We start from the raw sequence: 16,033 nt of genomic DNA, 5'->3' as shown, positions 1-16,033 counted from the left end.
AGTCATTCTTCACAGAGAAATATATTGATTGTCCTTATCTTGTTGACCCCAGGTTTCTAATTATACCTACAAACTTGACATGTGTTCTCCAAATTCAAGATAGTGGTACATGGTATGAGTCCGACCACGTCATGTTTGCCTCAGACAAACATGGAGGGCTTAAGACATCTTTCCATTCTTCTGTCGATTGCCTATTCCACGTGTGGTAGAAATGTCTCTCTGAGTATCGCCTTCACGTCTGTTACCACTGACAACCTGACGAACTCCATTAGGTTCTACACTGAGATTCTGGGTGGGATGCTGGCCCCAGAGTTAATGTTCCGCTACTCTGGAAACCAACATCACAACATGATGTTCCAGAAGGAGATCCTCCAAGCCCGACAGGGCAAGGTGGCACCAGCGGTCTTCGGGGTCCCGGACATCAGCGATAATGGGACATACGAGGTCAGTAGAAAACAACTAAATAGCAAATAGAACAAACATATTTTCACTTAAATTGTCAATCAAGATAAAACAAATATACTTTACATGAATAATTTTGGGCATTTGTATCATAACTCAAAATGTGTGAGAAGGGGCTGGATTGTTGGGTCGGGATAAATTGTGATTGTTTGGTTATAAATAGGTGTTGAGGTTTTTTCCACAATACGACCTTGGCTGTCGTTCTTAAAACCATGCAAATAATGTTCATATGGATGTCGAACTACTTCGAATGCATTGCCAATGATGAAAGCATGCCAAACTACATCCCTTGCGAAATAGCTACAGAAAAATGATTGTAGAATAGCATTTTATCCGTAACATAACCCCCATTTCATACGTTTGAATAAGATATTGTGTATATCTATGAATAACTTAGTGGAACATTTTACCATGTTCATTTATGTGAACATGGCGGGCACGGGTGGCCCAGGCGTCTAAGGCGCCGCAATTCGCTGTGCAGAGTTGCGTCCCTTGGTCACGCCAGAAACCTATGATTGTGGGTTCGAATCCCGGTTCGCCAAAATTATGTTTCTAGGTTTGTCAGCACCATACCCGTGCTCGTGGGTTTCACCGAAGTGGTTAACGTCTATGACCTGCACCACTTCGAGCTTTCCTCCCACATTAAGCTGACACGCCGTGATATAACTGGAATACTGTTAAAAGCGGCGGTTAAACACAACTCACTCACACACTCATTTATGTGAACATGAAAGTAAGACTACCACATCGAGTTAATTTCTCGATTCAACAAGTCACTTGACAACGTTCAAGAGTAATACAAATTAGGTCACACGACCTCCTTACAAGATTTTGGCTATGAATTTCAATACCGACGTCAATGTTTATCGAGAAGCCACACGTTGACATTATTTGGATTTGTCGTGTTCTCTGGAGTAACGAAGTAGGGTTTGAGGGGGCTTTGAAGAGTATTTCAGCTGTATCATGGCATGTTGGCTTTATGTGAGAGGAAAGTCAAAAGTGTCCCACGATTAGAAAGTATAAACATGTAGATCCGTACAACGGGTAAGTGATGGAACTCTGCATAACGAATCTATGTGTCTAAGACGAGTGAGTCACCCGTGTCCCCACTCTAGAAAGATACATGTCTGTTACAGAAACGCTTCACCGTAAACTAGATCATTCATCTTCGTTCCCAAATGCGCGTGTTTGTGAATGTTTACTAATACACGATCCGTATACAAGAAACATTACACTGATGAATTCAACTGTTTTCCCATTTTAAAAAAAACCATATACCAATACGGACAATGATCGCGGGTTCGAATCCCAGAATCACCCTGATTAGATATGTCAGCACCATACCCGTGGTCACTTCAGGTTTTCCTCCTACGTCAAGGTTACACACTGATATAACTGAAATATTGTTCAAAGCGTCTTAAAACCAAACTCACTCACTCACACCAGGACAAATACAATATGTATTTTATTCCCAATTCAGGTTGTCGGGGCCTTCATTTTCTTTGACAATGGACTGATACAGCTGGTCCAGTTTGTAGACAAGGAGTGTCCAGAAAAAAGTTTTGTTGTGAGGGACCAACGCTCGAGTCCTGCCGTTGTCCCAAATGGGCATGTAGATATTTGGGTGAAGTCCACGGTGGACCTCAACATGTACGTGCATGCCTTGGAAACCCGAGCCCGCCAGCTTGAATTCAATCAAGTGATGGCAAACAGACCAGTCACAGTGCACAGCGAGGCTGAAAGAGAACGGGTCGCAATCAAAAACTACACCATGCCCCTAAATGCCACAGATCAATCAATGCAGTGGGCATACTTTAAAGGCCCGTCAGGTGAACAACTGGAATTAAACAGGATGGCAGGGGATGTGTTGTTAGATACTGGTAAGGAGTATTGCAAGAGGAAGGCCGTCAGCACAGCGTTTCTGGACAAACCACATCCTGACAATAAGTGGAAGGTACGAGCTGGGCTTACTGGACAAAACTATGGGCTCTTCCAGCACGGGACGAGAACTAGGAGCCTATTTGGTTCGGCTGATTTTTATACCGAAATACTAGGAGGATCTCTGGGGAATAATGGAGACGCTGGTTTCTATGGTGATGACGACCAAAACATGTTGGTCCAAAAAGAGATGCTACAGGCAGAGGAATGGCACGTTGACTATCAGAGTCTGGGCATTCCTAACATCACACTCTCTGGGAACATGAGCCTCGCTCTGAGATTCAGCTACTTTGACAACTATGTGATTGAGATGCTTCAGTATGACACAGGCAGAAATTACAGCTACCCGAAGTTTAATCCTACATTCAACCTCAGCACACCAGCTCTGATCAACAACATGCGGATCACCTTCCTATTGCCAGAGTCAGTTGATATGAATTCCTATTTAAGAGATGTGGAACAGAGGTCGGCTGCCCGTGGATTTCCACAGGTTAAAGGAAACAGGGCCGTTGATGTGAACACTCTCGGTCAGCAGGTTCCCTTAGAGGACTACAGCGTCACCTTCACTGAAGGAGCACTCCAGGGACTCCGATACTCCTATCTGAAAGGTCCTTCTGGAGAGCAGGTGTCATTTGTGCAGTTTTCTGGCCCATCTTCTGAGAAGCTGAAGAACGCCCTCTTGCGGTACAATGCTGTCAGTACTGCCTTCCCAGAAACCAATCCCTGGAACAGAGGCGGATATGACGAGTATTGTTCACAGTTCCCACCGACACCACAGCATCGACTTTGAACTGCAGAGTCACAATGACACTTACATCTTTTCTTACATATTTTCTTTGTTTGATTTAATTACATATTATACTTGTACTGTAAGTTAGTTGCGTGTTAACTCATAATCTGTTTTATAGCTGCGTTCCCACAGTTACCCAACCCTTTCTGTATAATAACTTAGGTAAATGTTCAATGTAAATGAGTTCCATTCACTTTATATATGTTTGGAAACTAAGAATACGAAAAGAGTTTCTCCCTTTTTTTTATTTGTTGTTTTATTGTTTATATGTTGTGAATTAAATGTTCCGGAGCGATGATGTCAATGTTGTCCTTCAATCCCTTCAAGAAAAAAATCCCTAGAGACAACATTTGTGATTGCTTGTTGGTTTGTTGTTTGACGCCGCACTCAGCAATATTCTACCTACATGACGGCGGTCTGTAAATAATCGAGTCGGGACAAGACAATCCAGTGATTGATATCATGAGCATCTATCCACGCAATTGGGATACGATGATATGCATGAACCAAGTCAGCGAACCTGACCGCCCGATCCCGTTAGTCGCCTCTTACAAGCACAGTCGCCTTTTACAGTAAGCATGGGTTGCTGAGGACCTATTCTAACCGGGTTCTTCGCGGTTCCTGTTAGCAGTATAACAACGCTTATATATGTCAATATACAAGATAACCGTATAGATATATAGTACATGCTTTATGTGTACTGAGAGAACTTTCAAAACGTAGGACATGGCTTATCCGGTAATCCATGATTAACTACTATTGTATTATACAAACATAATATAATACAGTAAACTACGTTTATAACGAACACGCTTATCACGAACTGACGGATATAACTGACTTTTGCGGTCTCGGCAAATTGCTGTATATATACTGTATACATGCTTATTGCGAACTACGGTTATAACGAACTAGAATTAGAGCTCATTTTGTGTTCGTTATAACCGTAGTTTACTGTAAGTAATGCTTGTGTATTGGCCCGAGGCTTTGGATACAATAAAACTCATTGACTCTGACTTAAGATTTCAGTGATTCAGGCTGAATCATTGACTGTCATTGATAACAAATCACCCACAAGCAAAATGATCGTCGCAAGCAATGGAAAATGGCAACTATTATTTATCATGTTAAATCCTGTAATTTATATTGACAAAACATTCATTCAGTCCTGCCAGACTGTTTACAGAATACTGTGCCAGACAATATATGTTGATCCGCGCATGCATTCATGGACACGTAACGAGAACATTCTACAATAGAGATACAGAGGAGGTGACGGTATTAATAACATAAATATTATCGTCGGATCATAGCTGTCGGACATCGAACTGTCGAACTGCCATGTTTATCGCGATTACTCCCGCTATAACAAGGGGTGTGGTGTCACACAGACATTGTAAATACTCAGATGATGGACAGTTATTAAGGTAAAATCGTGAAAAAAAAGTGAGTGAGGTGTTTTACAGGTGCTCTTTTGATTAACGCGAAAATTCGAAATGTTTCTTTAGCGTTCGAAAACCCATAACACGGGGATATATATTTCCCATATCTGTCAGTTTGTCACCACACTGGGGTCAGTACTGATTGTGCTATCTACCCCAATTCCAAAGATAAGTACAATACTTCCACGATAACAAACATTATGGAAACGTTATCAAAGACACAAATACCTAAGGATATGTTTATAAAAAATGTCTGTTAATCACGTCTTCAGCTAAAGAATCAGAGTTATTTTGACGCGTATATCTTTATTCTTGAGTGTCCGGAGCAGAATAGGTCCCCAGCACGTTTGCCGTAAGAGACGACAGTTTGGAAACACATGGTGACAGGGTGTGGTCTGGTTGATAGTCTGTCATCTTACCTGACGGTGTTGAACTTTTCTGACCAGGAACACCTTGGGAGTACCTGGCCTTAGACTAACATCTAGTCTCTGAAATGAACTATTTTTCAGAAAAAGGTTGTAAATTACAGTTAAAAAATATGATAAAAAGGAGCCCAGAGACTTTCCTCTTAAATATTATAGACTTGCATGGGCTGTATTGGATATGTTTGTGGCAGGGTCTGTATGACAGATTAACCTGGTCCAGGGTTCATTAGTGACGTATGGTTATCAGCGCTCGCGTGTAGCTATTTATGCAGCATTGTTTTATTGTGGACTCTAACCCTCACATCGAAAGAATAAAATGTGGGTCCTTTATACAGGTTGTCATTCATAGTGAAGTATTTCTGTACGTTCATTCTAGGGCCTAACATTAATAGTTTAACGCTAATGTATGACTTCTGCATATAACATATGACACGAAGGCTTTAATTTAGCCTGTTATAAAAAGATAATTACTCGAAACGCTTCTATTAAAAACTTATATGGGGATTGTAACTCTAATCCCCGAATATACGGGATGTGAATTTTAATGACTTATACAATGACTCAAGACATTCAGATCACAATATTGACTTCGTTTTAACAATGAGAGATAAAACAAAAGCTGAAATATACATATTACACATGAGCCCTTGTGTCGGGATGTTCATACCAACATCTTCCATCAGGAGGTTTAATCTATTTTCGTATGCCTGGAGTAAAGGCGTTATCGTTGCTTGAATGTACATCTTCGAAATTCTTATCCTCGATTACACAGCGTATCATATCCCTATTCTATTATTATGATCACAAATACCCTGGGCCCATTCGCCACCTTACTTAGTTTTCAGTCCGGTACGCAGAGGGCGATGCTAAAAATAACCGTCCAATCAAATTACTCCCATGAGCGAGAGATAATATTTGCTGTGGTGAAGGGTTCCCGGGTGTTCATCATGATAGATATTGGATATGATTTACTGTATAATCGGGGATGCGATTTCTCGACGTGTTGCAAAACGACAGATATTGTCGATCAGCTACCATAGACAATAGTGAGTGAGTTGGGTTTAACGCCGCTTTTAACAGTATTACAGTTATATCACGGCGTGTCAGCTTAATGTGGGAGGAAAGCCCGAAGTGATGCAGGTCTCAGACGTTTACCACTTCGGTGAAACCCACGAGCACGGGTATGGTGCTGACAAATCTAGAAACATAATCGGGGCGAATCGCCATAGACAATTGCCCATACAGTAGTATAATACTGATCGGGGCTTGTATGTTACTTATTAAATATCGAGATTTGGGATCAACTCGCTGAGTAGATGTACCACGGTAAACGACCAACAAACACAATGACACAAGAACTGAGTGAATAAATACGTCAATTTATATCAGCAGCCAATACAAGTGCGCGCGAGCGAGCGAGTATGGTTTTACGCAGCTTTAAGCAATTTTCCAGCAATATCACGGCAGGGGACACCAGAAATGGGCTTCACACATTGTACCCATGTTAGGAACCGAACCCAGGTCTTCGGCGTGACGTGCGAAAGCAACCACTAGGCTACCCAACCGCCCCAAATACTAGAATACTTACAATCAATTATAGAATGTTCACAATCAATCATACATATATGTATGTTCGAAGAACAGCCGATGAACATGATATGGAAGTAATGACAATGATTGATGCATATCGAATTATACATAGCAGGATCAGAATTTTACAACATAAAAAAAGATTACATAAGATTAATAGTAGTTATAAAATATACCCGATACACTCTTATACATAAACATACTACATTGGTCACAATACACATTCCAATGTAAACAACATAACAAAGGATTGACATTATGTATTCACAGCAGTATCACAACCAGAATATCTAACATATACACAAAGATATTATTGTTCAAATTACAATTATTGTATCTCGACAGAATTGTATAATTTAATTTGACAGAGGTGAGGTGAGGTGAAATAGGGTTTAACGTCGCGTCCAAGATTATTGCACTTATATAGCGACGTGCATGTACGTATGTGTGTTTGTGTGGCTGCTCGTACTAGTCCAGACTGATGCCGATTTATAGTGCTAGCTCACTGAGATACCATGCCGCAGTTTAACATGAATATCCCACTCAGACACAGTATACTGACTCCGAGCCGACCCTCCTTTTAGCCCCTTAATGCCGAGCGCCAGACAGGGTAACAACAAGTACCATCTTTTCAAGTCTTTTGGTATGACGCGGCCAGGGATCGAACCCCGAACCTTCCGCTCTCCGGGCGGACGCTCTACCACTAGACTACGGAGGCGGTCCAATTTGACTGAGGTATTGATGATAAAGTTGTTTACGGGTGAAGTTCAGTATGAAGAGGAACAGCTGACCAGTGGCTAGTATGCCACGTATGTGGACGTGGTACGTGTGATTCCGAAGGTGTCGATGACTGGCATAGCCGTCAATACAGATAAAGGTGTTTACATCGTAAATCTGTTTGCCTATCTCTAACTAACAAGCGCAACAAGCTACACTGGTCCTATGTCCGAAGCGCATTATCAGTTTGTCCCTTAGCTTGTTGCGCCTATTGGAATTGGTTAGTTTGTAATATTCCTTTTTTTTCATTCAAGACATTTCTAATAATTTGTCCATTTTCCATTTAATACATTATACCCTCATACAAGCTGAGTATCGTATTGCCTGATAGCGAGATGAAGGTTCACATCTGTTTGGAACTTTAGTGTTTGATCTGTCATAATTGTGTTTATTTACTTTTATTCATTCACTGTAAGGATAAAGGCAAGAACGAGAAGCAAATAGATGACATTGTAGTCATTTTTCATTTATATATTCTACAACATGTCATCGTAATCTGTTTCCTGATTTTAATTCTGTATTCTCGTAGTCGCATTTACACACCTAAGTTCATAAACCTAGTTTATCAACTATGGAACCAAACAACATGAAGCCACCCTTCACCCCAGTAGCACACGTAGCAGATCAAGACACTGGCCTTTCTGGAAGATATGCCGTCAAGCTAATCTTTCCGCTGTATGATGAATGATCTCTCCAGCTAATTTGATTAAATTCCGTCTGTTTGCCCAGTGCTCAGCCGGATAAAGAAAACCATTCTTGGGAACTATGGGTTTTCAATTTCCTCTGCATGCTGGCAAACGGCCCTCTACTGCCACCGAACACCAGAATCAACAACAGTCGACAATCTCAACAGCTTCCACGGTGATTGTCTCCAGGCGACGTTGCCGCACAACTGTCGTTACCGACACGCTGATGCCGCTACAAGTGACATACCAGCTTCTGTTTCTTGATTAGCCAGACTTTGTTTCTACCAGTTACCTGGTCGTTTCTTTGTGATTATGTGGCAGGAATTTCAGCTGTACTGAGATATGGACAAGGTAAATTATTATTTTTTTCATATTCTTCACATTTTGCGTCATGAAATTCGCAAATACCTCTAAATACATATCTGTTACTGGAATGGTATAGATTAATTGTATTTTAGAAGATGAAGAATATAATACGTAATAGCTATTTGGGGTTTTCAGGGAAACAAATCGTAGGTTACTCCTACACCTTTATCAAGCACACAAACAAATATGCTTCTGAGATTGAAACTGTCGTGATAAATTAAAACTAAACGGTGTGATCAAGACCATAAGTAGAAACCACATAGAGATTGTCAACAGAAGTTTAATTTATAAAGCAGTTCAAGAAAAAGATTAGATATAATAGCATCGTTAACATGTCTGACGAGAAATATCAGCTACAATAATATTGTCTTGCATACGGTCTTCATAACGTTTATACCCGTGAAGATCCGGCGTAACATCAATGTTCAGTTCAGATCATTTTCGTTTTCAGCTAACAACACTGTTTTGAAGTGCCATTGGAACTTCATTATTACTTCGTTCTTGCCTCTCAACAACCCAATTCTTGAAAATATTCAAAGCCCTAAAACTCTTCAGTGTTGAGTGTTCACAAAATATGCTAAATCGCACACATGTACTATATCCGTTTCAGAGCTGTCCTATATCGGTTTCAGAGCTGTACTAAACCAAAGCGACCCGTGAAGATCCGAGGTAGAATAGATATTCAGCAACCCATGCTTGCCGTAAAAGGCGACTATGCTCGTCGTAAGAGGCGACTAACGGGATCGAGTGGTCAGACTCACTGACTGGGTTAATGTATGTCATCGATCCCAATTGCGTGAATCAATGCTCATGTTGTCAATCACTGGATTATTTGGTCCAGGCTCGATTATTTACAGACCGCCGTCATATAGCTGGAATATTGCTGAGTGCGGCGTTAAACAACAAACCAACCAACCAGCCAACTAAACCAAAGCTTTACATTATCTAGATTGGCTTCTAACTGCGTTACCTGTACAACTTTCTCAACACTTTCATTGTCCGATGTGATGAATCTAGTGTTTCGGAATTTGACTGTCTCTCAGATACACGTGAGCCAATAGCTCCTGATTCTTCTATTATCGGACTAGCCAAGTGTAGATCGGTGTCACAATTATCACCAAATACATCCTGACTTGTATGACACTGTTCGGTGTCAGTGTTCTCATCAGAAATAACCTGCCTAATTCAAACTTCTGACAATAATCTTCTTGAAAGTTACCCATGTAAAGTAATGTTTCAAAATCTGAGATAACAACCAATTCAGACTTATTACAAACTGTGTTCTTGGAACAATTCATCACCACAATCCGACATGCTGGCTCCGACACCGTCGTCACAGAAAGAAAGCTTGACCTAATTTCCATGACTCGGGGACATGTGGCCCTAATGGGCAGTTTTCGGACATTCTGCCTTGCCTAATATTCGCCACCTTTTGCTTTCACATAATCGCCCACGAGCGATGTTGATCAAGAATTGAAACTACAGTTCAGAATAGTTTCAAATTGTGCTTGGGTTCAGCTTCGGCTGGTTGTGCGTTGTTAACAAGTCTGGAGTAGCTTGTTTCTTTGCGCACCAGAAGCGGAAGCAAACATTAACACCTCAGCTGTGGATAACTGTCCTTACAAAATGACTTAAACAAATACATTCGCGGTCGCATGACAGTGATTAACTATTTCGGTGCGCCTGACATTTTTTCAGGTCTCTCTCCTGCAGAGAAATGATTCTGGTCTGAATATTGATAGTTTGCCTAACACGTACCAAGCTTCATTTTATAATTGTATATTCTATAATTGCGGATGCAGACAGCGATATTAAATCAGTGCCATCATGTAGGGCAGTAATGCAAAAATCTACGAAAGTAGTACGCTGGTAGAGCCGGCCTATTTATATTTATGGAAACATACCACTAACAAATGCTTGCTTACTCAATAAAGCCGTGGAATCACTTATTTATTAAAATGTGATGTTGCTTCGGGGGTATACGATGCATAACTGTATACCTTAGTGATACGAGCTGTACATACGCATCAGATTATGTCGATTTTTTGTAACGATACATCGGCTATACATGTATAAAACGACGTATATTCTAATCCCCGAACTTTGACAGTGAGCGTTATTCGTACGAACGTTCACAGTAAAGAAGTCCATTGAGATCGTTTGTGGTTAGCACTCAGCTTTATTCCAATCCCTTTGATTGTGATGTCCGCCATTTTAGTTTTTTCTTGCCAAAGCTCGTCTGCCCCCATTTCTTCTCGGATATAGGTAATAATCTGAAGCGCTTTTGGTCTTGTCCGATTACTGCCATCGCACATATCCTCACATCCGGTATCCAGAAGCTGTCGTAGTTCAGTCATGCCCGGAGTAGACTCGTGTTGACGTGTTGACGGGCCGCTTCAGACGGCGGCGACTGGGACGCTGTAGCTTGCCGAATTTTAGTCCTTTCTTCTGAAATCGCTCTCTCGAGTACCATTCTGGTACTGTCTACGTAATTCCTTATATTCATCCCGCACACCCTCTACAACGGTTTCAAACTGAGCCACATTCGGTCGACTGCCACGTGCGGTAACCGGCGCCTTTGGATATCTGTGACGGACTGAAAAATTCACAAACAGAAATTCATCACTACCAGCTTTGTCTAGTAGCCCCCTCAGCTTACTACCCGACCCCTTCCTTTTAGCTTTGGCGTCCATACTTGGTATAAAGTCTCACAAAACACCTTGTTGCGGCATGAATGCAGTGGCGAGCTTCGCCCTTTTGCGTCTGCTACTGGCTGCGATTATGCGTGACACTATGTCAAGGGAGATAACGCAGTAAGGCTATAAACGACCTTGCTGGTTTCAGCGGTCTAGGGGAGGTAATTCATAAACCTAAATTCATACACTGAACTCACAAATCACTCAATCATCCGAGGAGGATGGCGCTAAATTCAGCGTTGTACTTCATCATGATGTGTGTGACCGAAGTGATAGATATTGTGTTCCCTGATTTTGCCGCATGTTCATACTTTTTATAGTTTGTCTATGCAAATTCCACAACCTTGAAAATACACTAAATGTTTTGTTGAGATCATTAGTAATCTGTGGAGTGAGTGACCTAATCATGCCTGTTGGTTGCCATTTGTGCGTTACTGTGATGTATTGTGCCGCTAAATCGCCCCGTGGTCTTGTGGTAGAGCGTCCGCCTGGAGAGCGGAAGGTTCGGGGTTCGATCTCTGGACGCGTCATACCAAAAGACGTTAAAAGATTGTACTTGTTACCCTGTCTGGCGCTCGGCATTAAGGGGCTGAAACAAGGAATGGTCGGCTCGGAGTCAGTATACTATGTCTGAGTGGGGTTTTCATGTTAAACTATGGCATGGTATCTCAGTGTGCTAGCACTATAAATTGGCATTAGTCCGGACTAGTACAGGCAGTCACACGTGCATGCACGTCGCTCCATAAGTGCAAGAATCTTGGACGCGACGTTAAAGGGGCACTGATTTAAAGCAATTCCCCGGGACTGGTTGTTGCCTTTGTTATTGTATTTCCCGTGAGTACCCGGATGATATAGCAGAAACCTAGACTAGTTCGCAACCTGTGCTGCGCAATTCATAAGCGCATTAGTCACTTTTATTGAAAGTATAAGGGCGTATGGTCACATTGATCAACAAAATGAAATACAGTTTTGGAAATAATAAGGAAATGTAGGTATCTTTGTGGGTAGCATCGGTAATGGTGACGAAGTCACTTGCTTGGTAATTGTGCGTTTTCCGTTTACACTATTTTAACTTGCAAAACAAAGTAAATATTTCTCCCGAGCATTGCTTATTTTATCGTGTTTATATTTTTACGGTCCAAATTTGCAAAATTTTCACTTAGGAAATTTATTTAACGCCTGAATATTCAGTTATTTTACAAATTGACTGAAACATATGTCCATCTGTATTATTATGACAACGAATTCCAAACATTTCACCTCACCTATTGTGTCGCGGTGACTACTGTTACAAAACAGCACCTCATGAGGCGATGAATGAAAGATAAAATCATGCTTTCTGCATACATTGCAGACGTTGTGTTTGTCGTACATTTAATCAGCTAGAATTCCTTGCATTCATCACTGAATTCGACCAATATTAACTCTTCCTAAACACTCCTGGTGTTATCTCTTATATTTTCCTGTATGCATGTCATTTTACATCAGCTGTTCATTTCTGTCGCACTCTCTATCTCCTTTGAACATTATTTTCAGATATACCACGGTTATTGTGTCTTGCTATTGGGTCTTGATCAAGAAGGATCGAGCAAGATGTTCTGGCATGAAAGTTGTTAACGCCATATTTATGAGCACTCATAGAAAGATAAGCTAATAATAAAAGAATAAACAATACCAAACTATAATATTGTAATCATTATATTGGAGAAACATTGTAGTTTTTCTTTGGCAATAGAGTCAAAGTGATTGGAAATAATCAATAATAACACACAGTCAGCAATCTATGTAAGATTCAAGGCATCATGTAAACCAAAATCAGGCATTCTTAGTCCCCAATTTTTATATTCTCTCTTAATATTTTCTCTTTTTATTTAATCTGTTTTTCCGTTCCAAAGAAAATAAAAAAATATTTTATCTAATGTCTTAATAAAAGCATCAGGAGGATTTCGGGGTGCAGTGAATATGTGAACTAGCTGTGGTAAAGCAAGTGTTTTAATAACTGTAATTTTCCCAATTAATGTTAAATAACTTTTTCTCCAGTTTGCTAAAAGTTTAGTGATATTTTCTAATCTTTTACGAGTATTGATAATCCATAAATCCTTTAATTCCGGGTTAAGAATAATACCTAAAACTTCAAAGTCTCCATTGAGCCACTCCAAGTTGAGCTGATCACATATTTTTAATCTGCTCCCAGCGAGGGCGCCTATCCATATAGCCTTTGTTTTATCCATATTTATTTGTAGCCCTGACATTTGGTAGAAATCATTAAGTGTTTTAATTGCAGCATTAAGACAATCTGGAGTACTATCTAAGAATAATTCAGTGTCGTCTGCATTTTGATGAAGTTTATGGTCTTTTCCATGCATCTCTATACCTCTAATGTTTGTATTCGCATTAATGAATATGCTTAGAATGTCAGCTACTAGAATAAAAAGATATGGGGAAATGGAATTGTTGTGTCTTGTTATTGTGCCTTGTTATTGTGTCTTGTTATTGTGCCTTGTTATTGTGTCTTGTTATTGTGTCTTGTTATTGTGCCTTGTTATTGTGCCTTGTTATTGTGCCTTGTTATTGTGCCTTGTTATTGTGTCTTGTTATTGTTCCTTGTTATTGTGTCTTGTTATTGTGTCTTGTTATTGTGCCTTGTTATTGTGTCTTGTTATTGTGTCTTGTTATTGTGTCTTGTTATTGTGTCTTGTTATTGTGCCTTGTTATTGTGCCTTGTTATTGTGCCTTGTTATTGTGTCTTGTTATTGTTCCTTGTTATTGTGTCTTGTCATTGTGCCTTGTCATTGTGTCTTGTTATTGTTCCTTGTTATTGTGTCTTGTTATTGTGTCTTGTTATTGTGTCTTGTTATTGTGCCTTGTTATTGTGCCTTGTTATTGTGCCTTGTTATTGTGTCTTGTTATTGTTCCTTGTTATTGTGTCTTGTCATTGTGCCTTGTTATTGTTCCTTGTTATTGTGTCTTGTCATTGTGCCTTGTTATTGTGCCTTGTTATTGTGCCTTGTTATTGTGTCTTGTTATTGTTCCTTGTTATTGTGTCTTGTTATTGTGCCTTGTTATTCTGCCTTGTTATTGTGTCTTGTTATTGTTCCTTGTTATTGTGCCTTGTTATTGTGTCTTGTTATTGTGTCTTGTTATTGTGTCTTGTTATTGTTCCTTGTTATTGTGCCTTCTTATTGTGTCTTGTTATTGTTCCTTGTTATTGTGTCTCGTTATTGTTCCTTGTTATTGTGTCTTGTTATTGTGTCTTGTTATTGTGTCTTGTTATTGTTCCTTGTTATTGTGTCTTGTTATTGTGTCTTGTTATTGTTCCTTGTTATTGTGTCTTGTTATTGTTCCTTGTTATTGTGTCTTGTTATTGTGTCTTGTTATTGTGTCTTGTTATTGTGCCTTGTTATTGTGCCTTGTTATTGTGTCTTGTTATTGTGCCTTGTTATTGTGTCTTGTTATTGTTCCTTGTTATTGTGTCTTGTTATTGTGCCTTCTTATTGTGTCTTGTTATTGTTCCTTGTTATTGTGCCTTCTTATTGTGTCTTGTTATTGTTCCTTGTTATTGTGCCTTGTTATTGTGTCTTGTTATTGTGTCTTGTTATTGTGTCTTGTTATTGTGTCTTGTTATTGTGCCTTGTTATTGTGCCTTGTTATTGTTCCTTGTTATTGTGTCTTGTTATTGTTCCTTGTTATTGTGTCTTGTTATTGTGCCTTGTTATTGTGTCTTGTTATTGTTCCTTGTTATTGTGTCTTGTTATTGTTCCTTGTTATTGTGTCTTGTTATTGTTCCTTGTTATTGTGTCTTGTTATTGTGCCTTCTTATTGTGTCTTGTTATTGTTCCTTGTTATTGTGCCTTGTTATTGTGTCTTGTTATTGTGTCTTGTTATTGTGTCTTGTTATTGTGTCTTGTTATTGTGCCTTGTTATTGTGTCTTCTTATTGTGTCTTGTTATTGTGCCTTGTTATTGTGCCTTGTTATTGTTCCTTGTTATTGTGCCTTGTTATTGTGTCTTGTTATTGTGCCTTGTTATTGTGTCTTGTTATTGTGTCTTGTTATTGTGTCTTGTTATTGTTCCTTGTTATTGTGCCTTGTTATTGTGTCTTCTTATTGTGTCTTGTTATTGTGCCTTGTTATTGTGCCTTGTTATTGTTCCTTGTTATTGTGCCTTGTTATTGTGTCTTGTTATTGTGCCTTGTTATTGTGTCTTGTTATTGTGTCTTGTTATTGTGTCTTGTTATTGTTCCTTGTTATTGTGCCTTGTTATTGTGTCTTGTTATTGTTCCTTGTTATAGTGTCTTGTTATTGTGCCTTGTTATTGTGTCTTGTTATTGTTCCTTGTTATTGTGTCTTGTTATTGTGCCTTGTTATTGTGTCTTGTTATTGTGCCTTGTTATTGTGTCTTGTTATTGTGCCTTGTTATTGTGTCTTGTTATTGTGCCTTGTTATTGTGTCTTGTTATTGTTCCTTGTTATTGTGTCTTGTTATTGTGTCTTGTTATTGTGCCTTGTTATTGTGTCTTGTTATTGTTCCTTGTTATTGTGTCTTGTTATTGTGTCTTGTTATTGTTCCTTGTTATTGTGTCTTGTTATTGTGTCTCGTTATTGTGTCTTGTTATTGTGCCTTGTTATTGTGTCTTGTTATTGTGTCTCGTTATTGTGTCTTGTTATTGTGCCTTGTTATTGTGTCTTGTTATTGTGTCTTGTTATTGTTCCTTGTTATTGTGTCTTGTTATTGTGCCTTGTTATTGTGTCTTGTTAATGTGCCTTGTTATTGTGTCTTGTTATTGTTCCTTGTTATTGTGTCTTGTTATTGTTCCTTGTTATTGTGTCTTGTTATTGTGTCTTGTTATTGTGTCTTGTTATT

General features: G+C 39.5%; 2 protein-coding genes across 2 annotated transcripts in view; both read left to right on the top strand.

The window, feature by feature from the left end:
- The first annotated feature begins 94 nt into the window (after positions 1-94).
- Positions 95-3,486, top strand: LOC124121171. The gene is made up of 2 exons (XM_046484157.2): positions 95-444; positions 1,943-3,486. Exons 1-2 carry the CDS (start codon positions 115-117, stop codon positions 3,188-3,190), a joined length of 1,578 nt encoding a protein of 525 aa, XP_046340113.2. The 5' UTR covers positions 95-114; the 3' UTR covers positions 3,191-3,486.
- A 4,897-nt stretch (positions 3,487-8,383) lies between these two features.
- The window catches only part of LOC124121166, a 50,949-nt gene continuing 43,299 nt past the window's right edge, over positions 8,384-16,033 (top strand). The window contains exon 1 of the mRNA XM_048388628.1: positions 8,384-8,461. Coding sequence (XP_048244585.1) covers positions 8,453-8,461 — 9 coding nt within the window. The 5' untranslated portion in view covers positions 8,384-8,452. The remainder of the gene's footprint in view (positions 8,462-16,033) is intronic.

Source organism: Haliotis rufescens, unplaced genomic scaffold, assembly GCF_023055435.1.
Source record: "Haliotis rufescens isolate VD_foot unplaced genomic scaffold, xgHalRufe1.0.p SCAF_75, whole genome shotgun sequence".
In the NCBI taxonomy this organism is placed as follows: domain Eukaryota; kingdom Metazoa; phylum Mollusca; class Gastropoda; order Lepetellida; family Haliotidae; genus Haliotis; species Haliotis rufescens.
Note: the sequence above shows the minus strand (reverse complement) of the source record. Positions and strands in the feature narration are given on the sequence as shown.

Coding starts and splice junctions, on each gene's coding strand:
- LOC124121171 (XM_046484157.2), top strand. CDS start 115: ATGAGTCCGACCACGTCATGTTTGCCTCAGACAAACATGGAGGGCTTA. Junction 445..1,942: donor GCGATAATGGGACATACGAG/GTCAGTAGAAAA, acceptor TTCCCAATTCAG/GTTGTCGGGGCCTTCATTTT.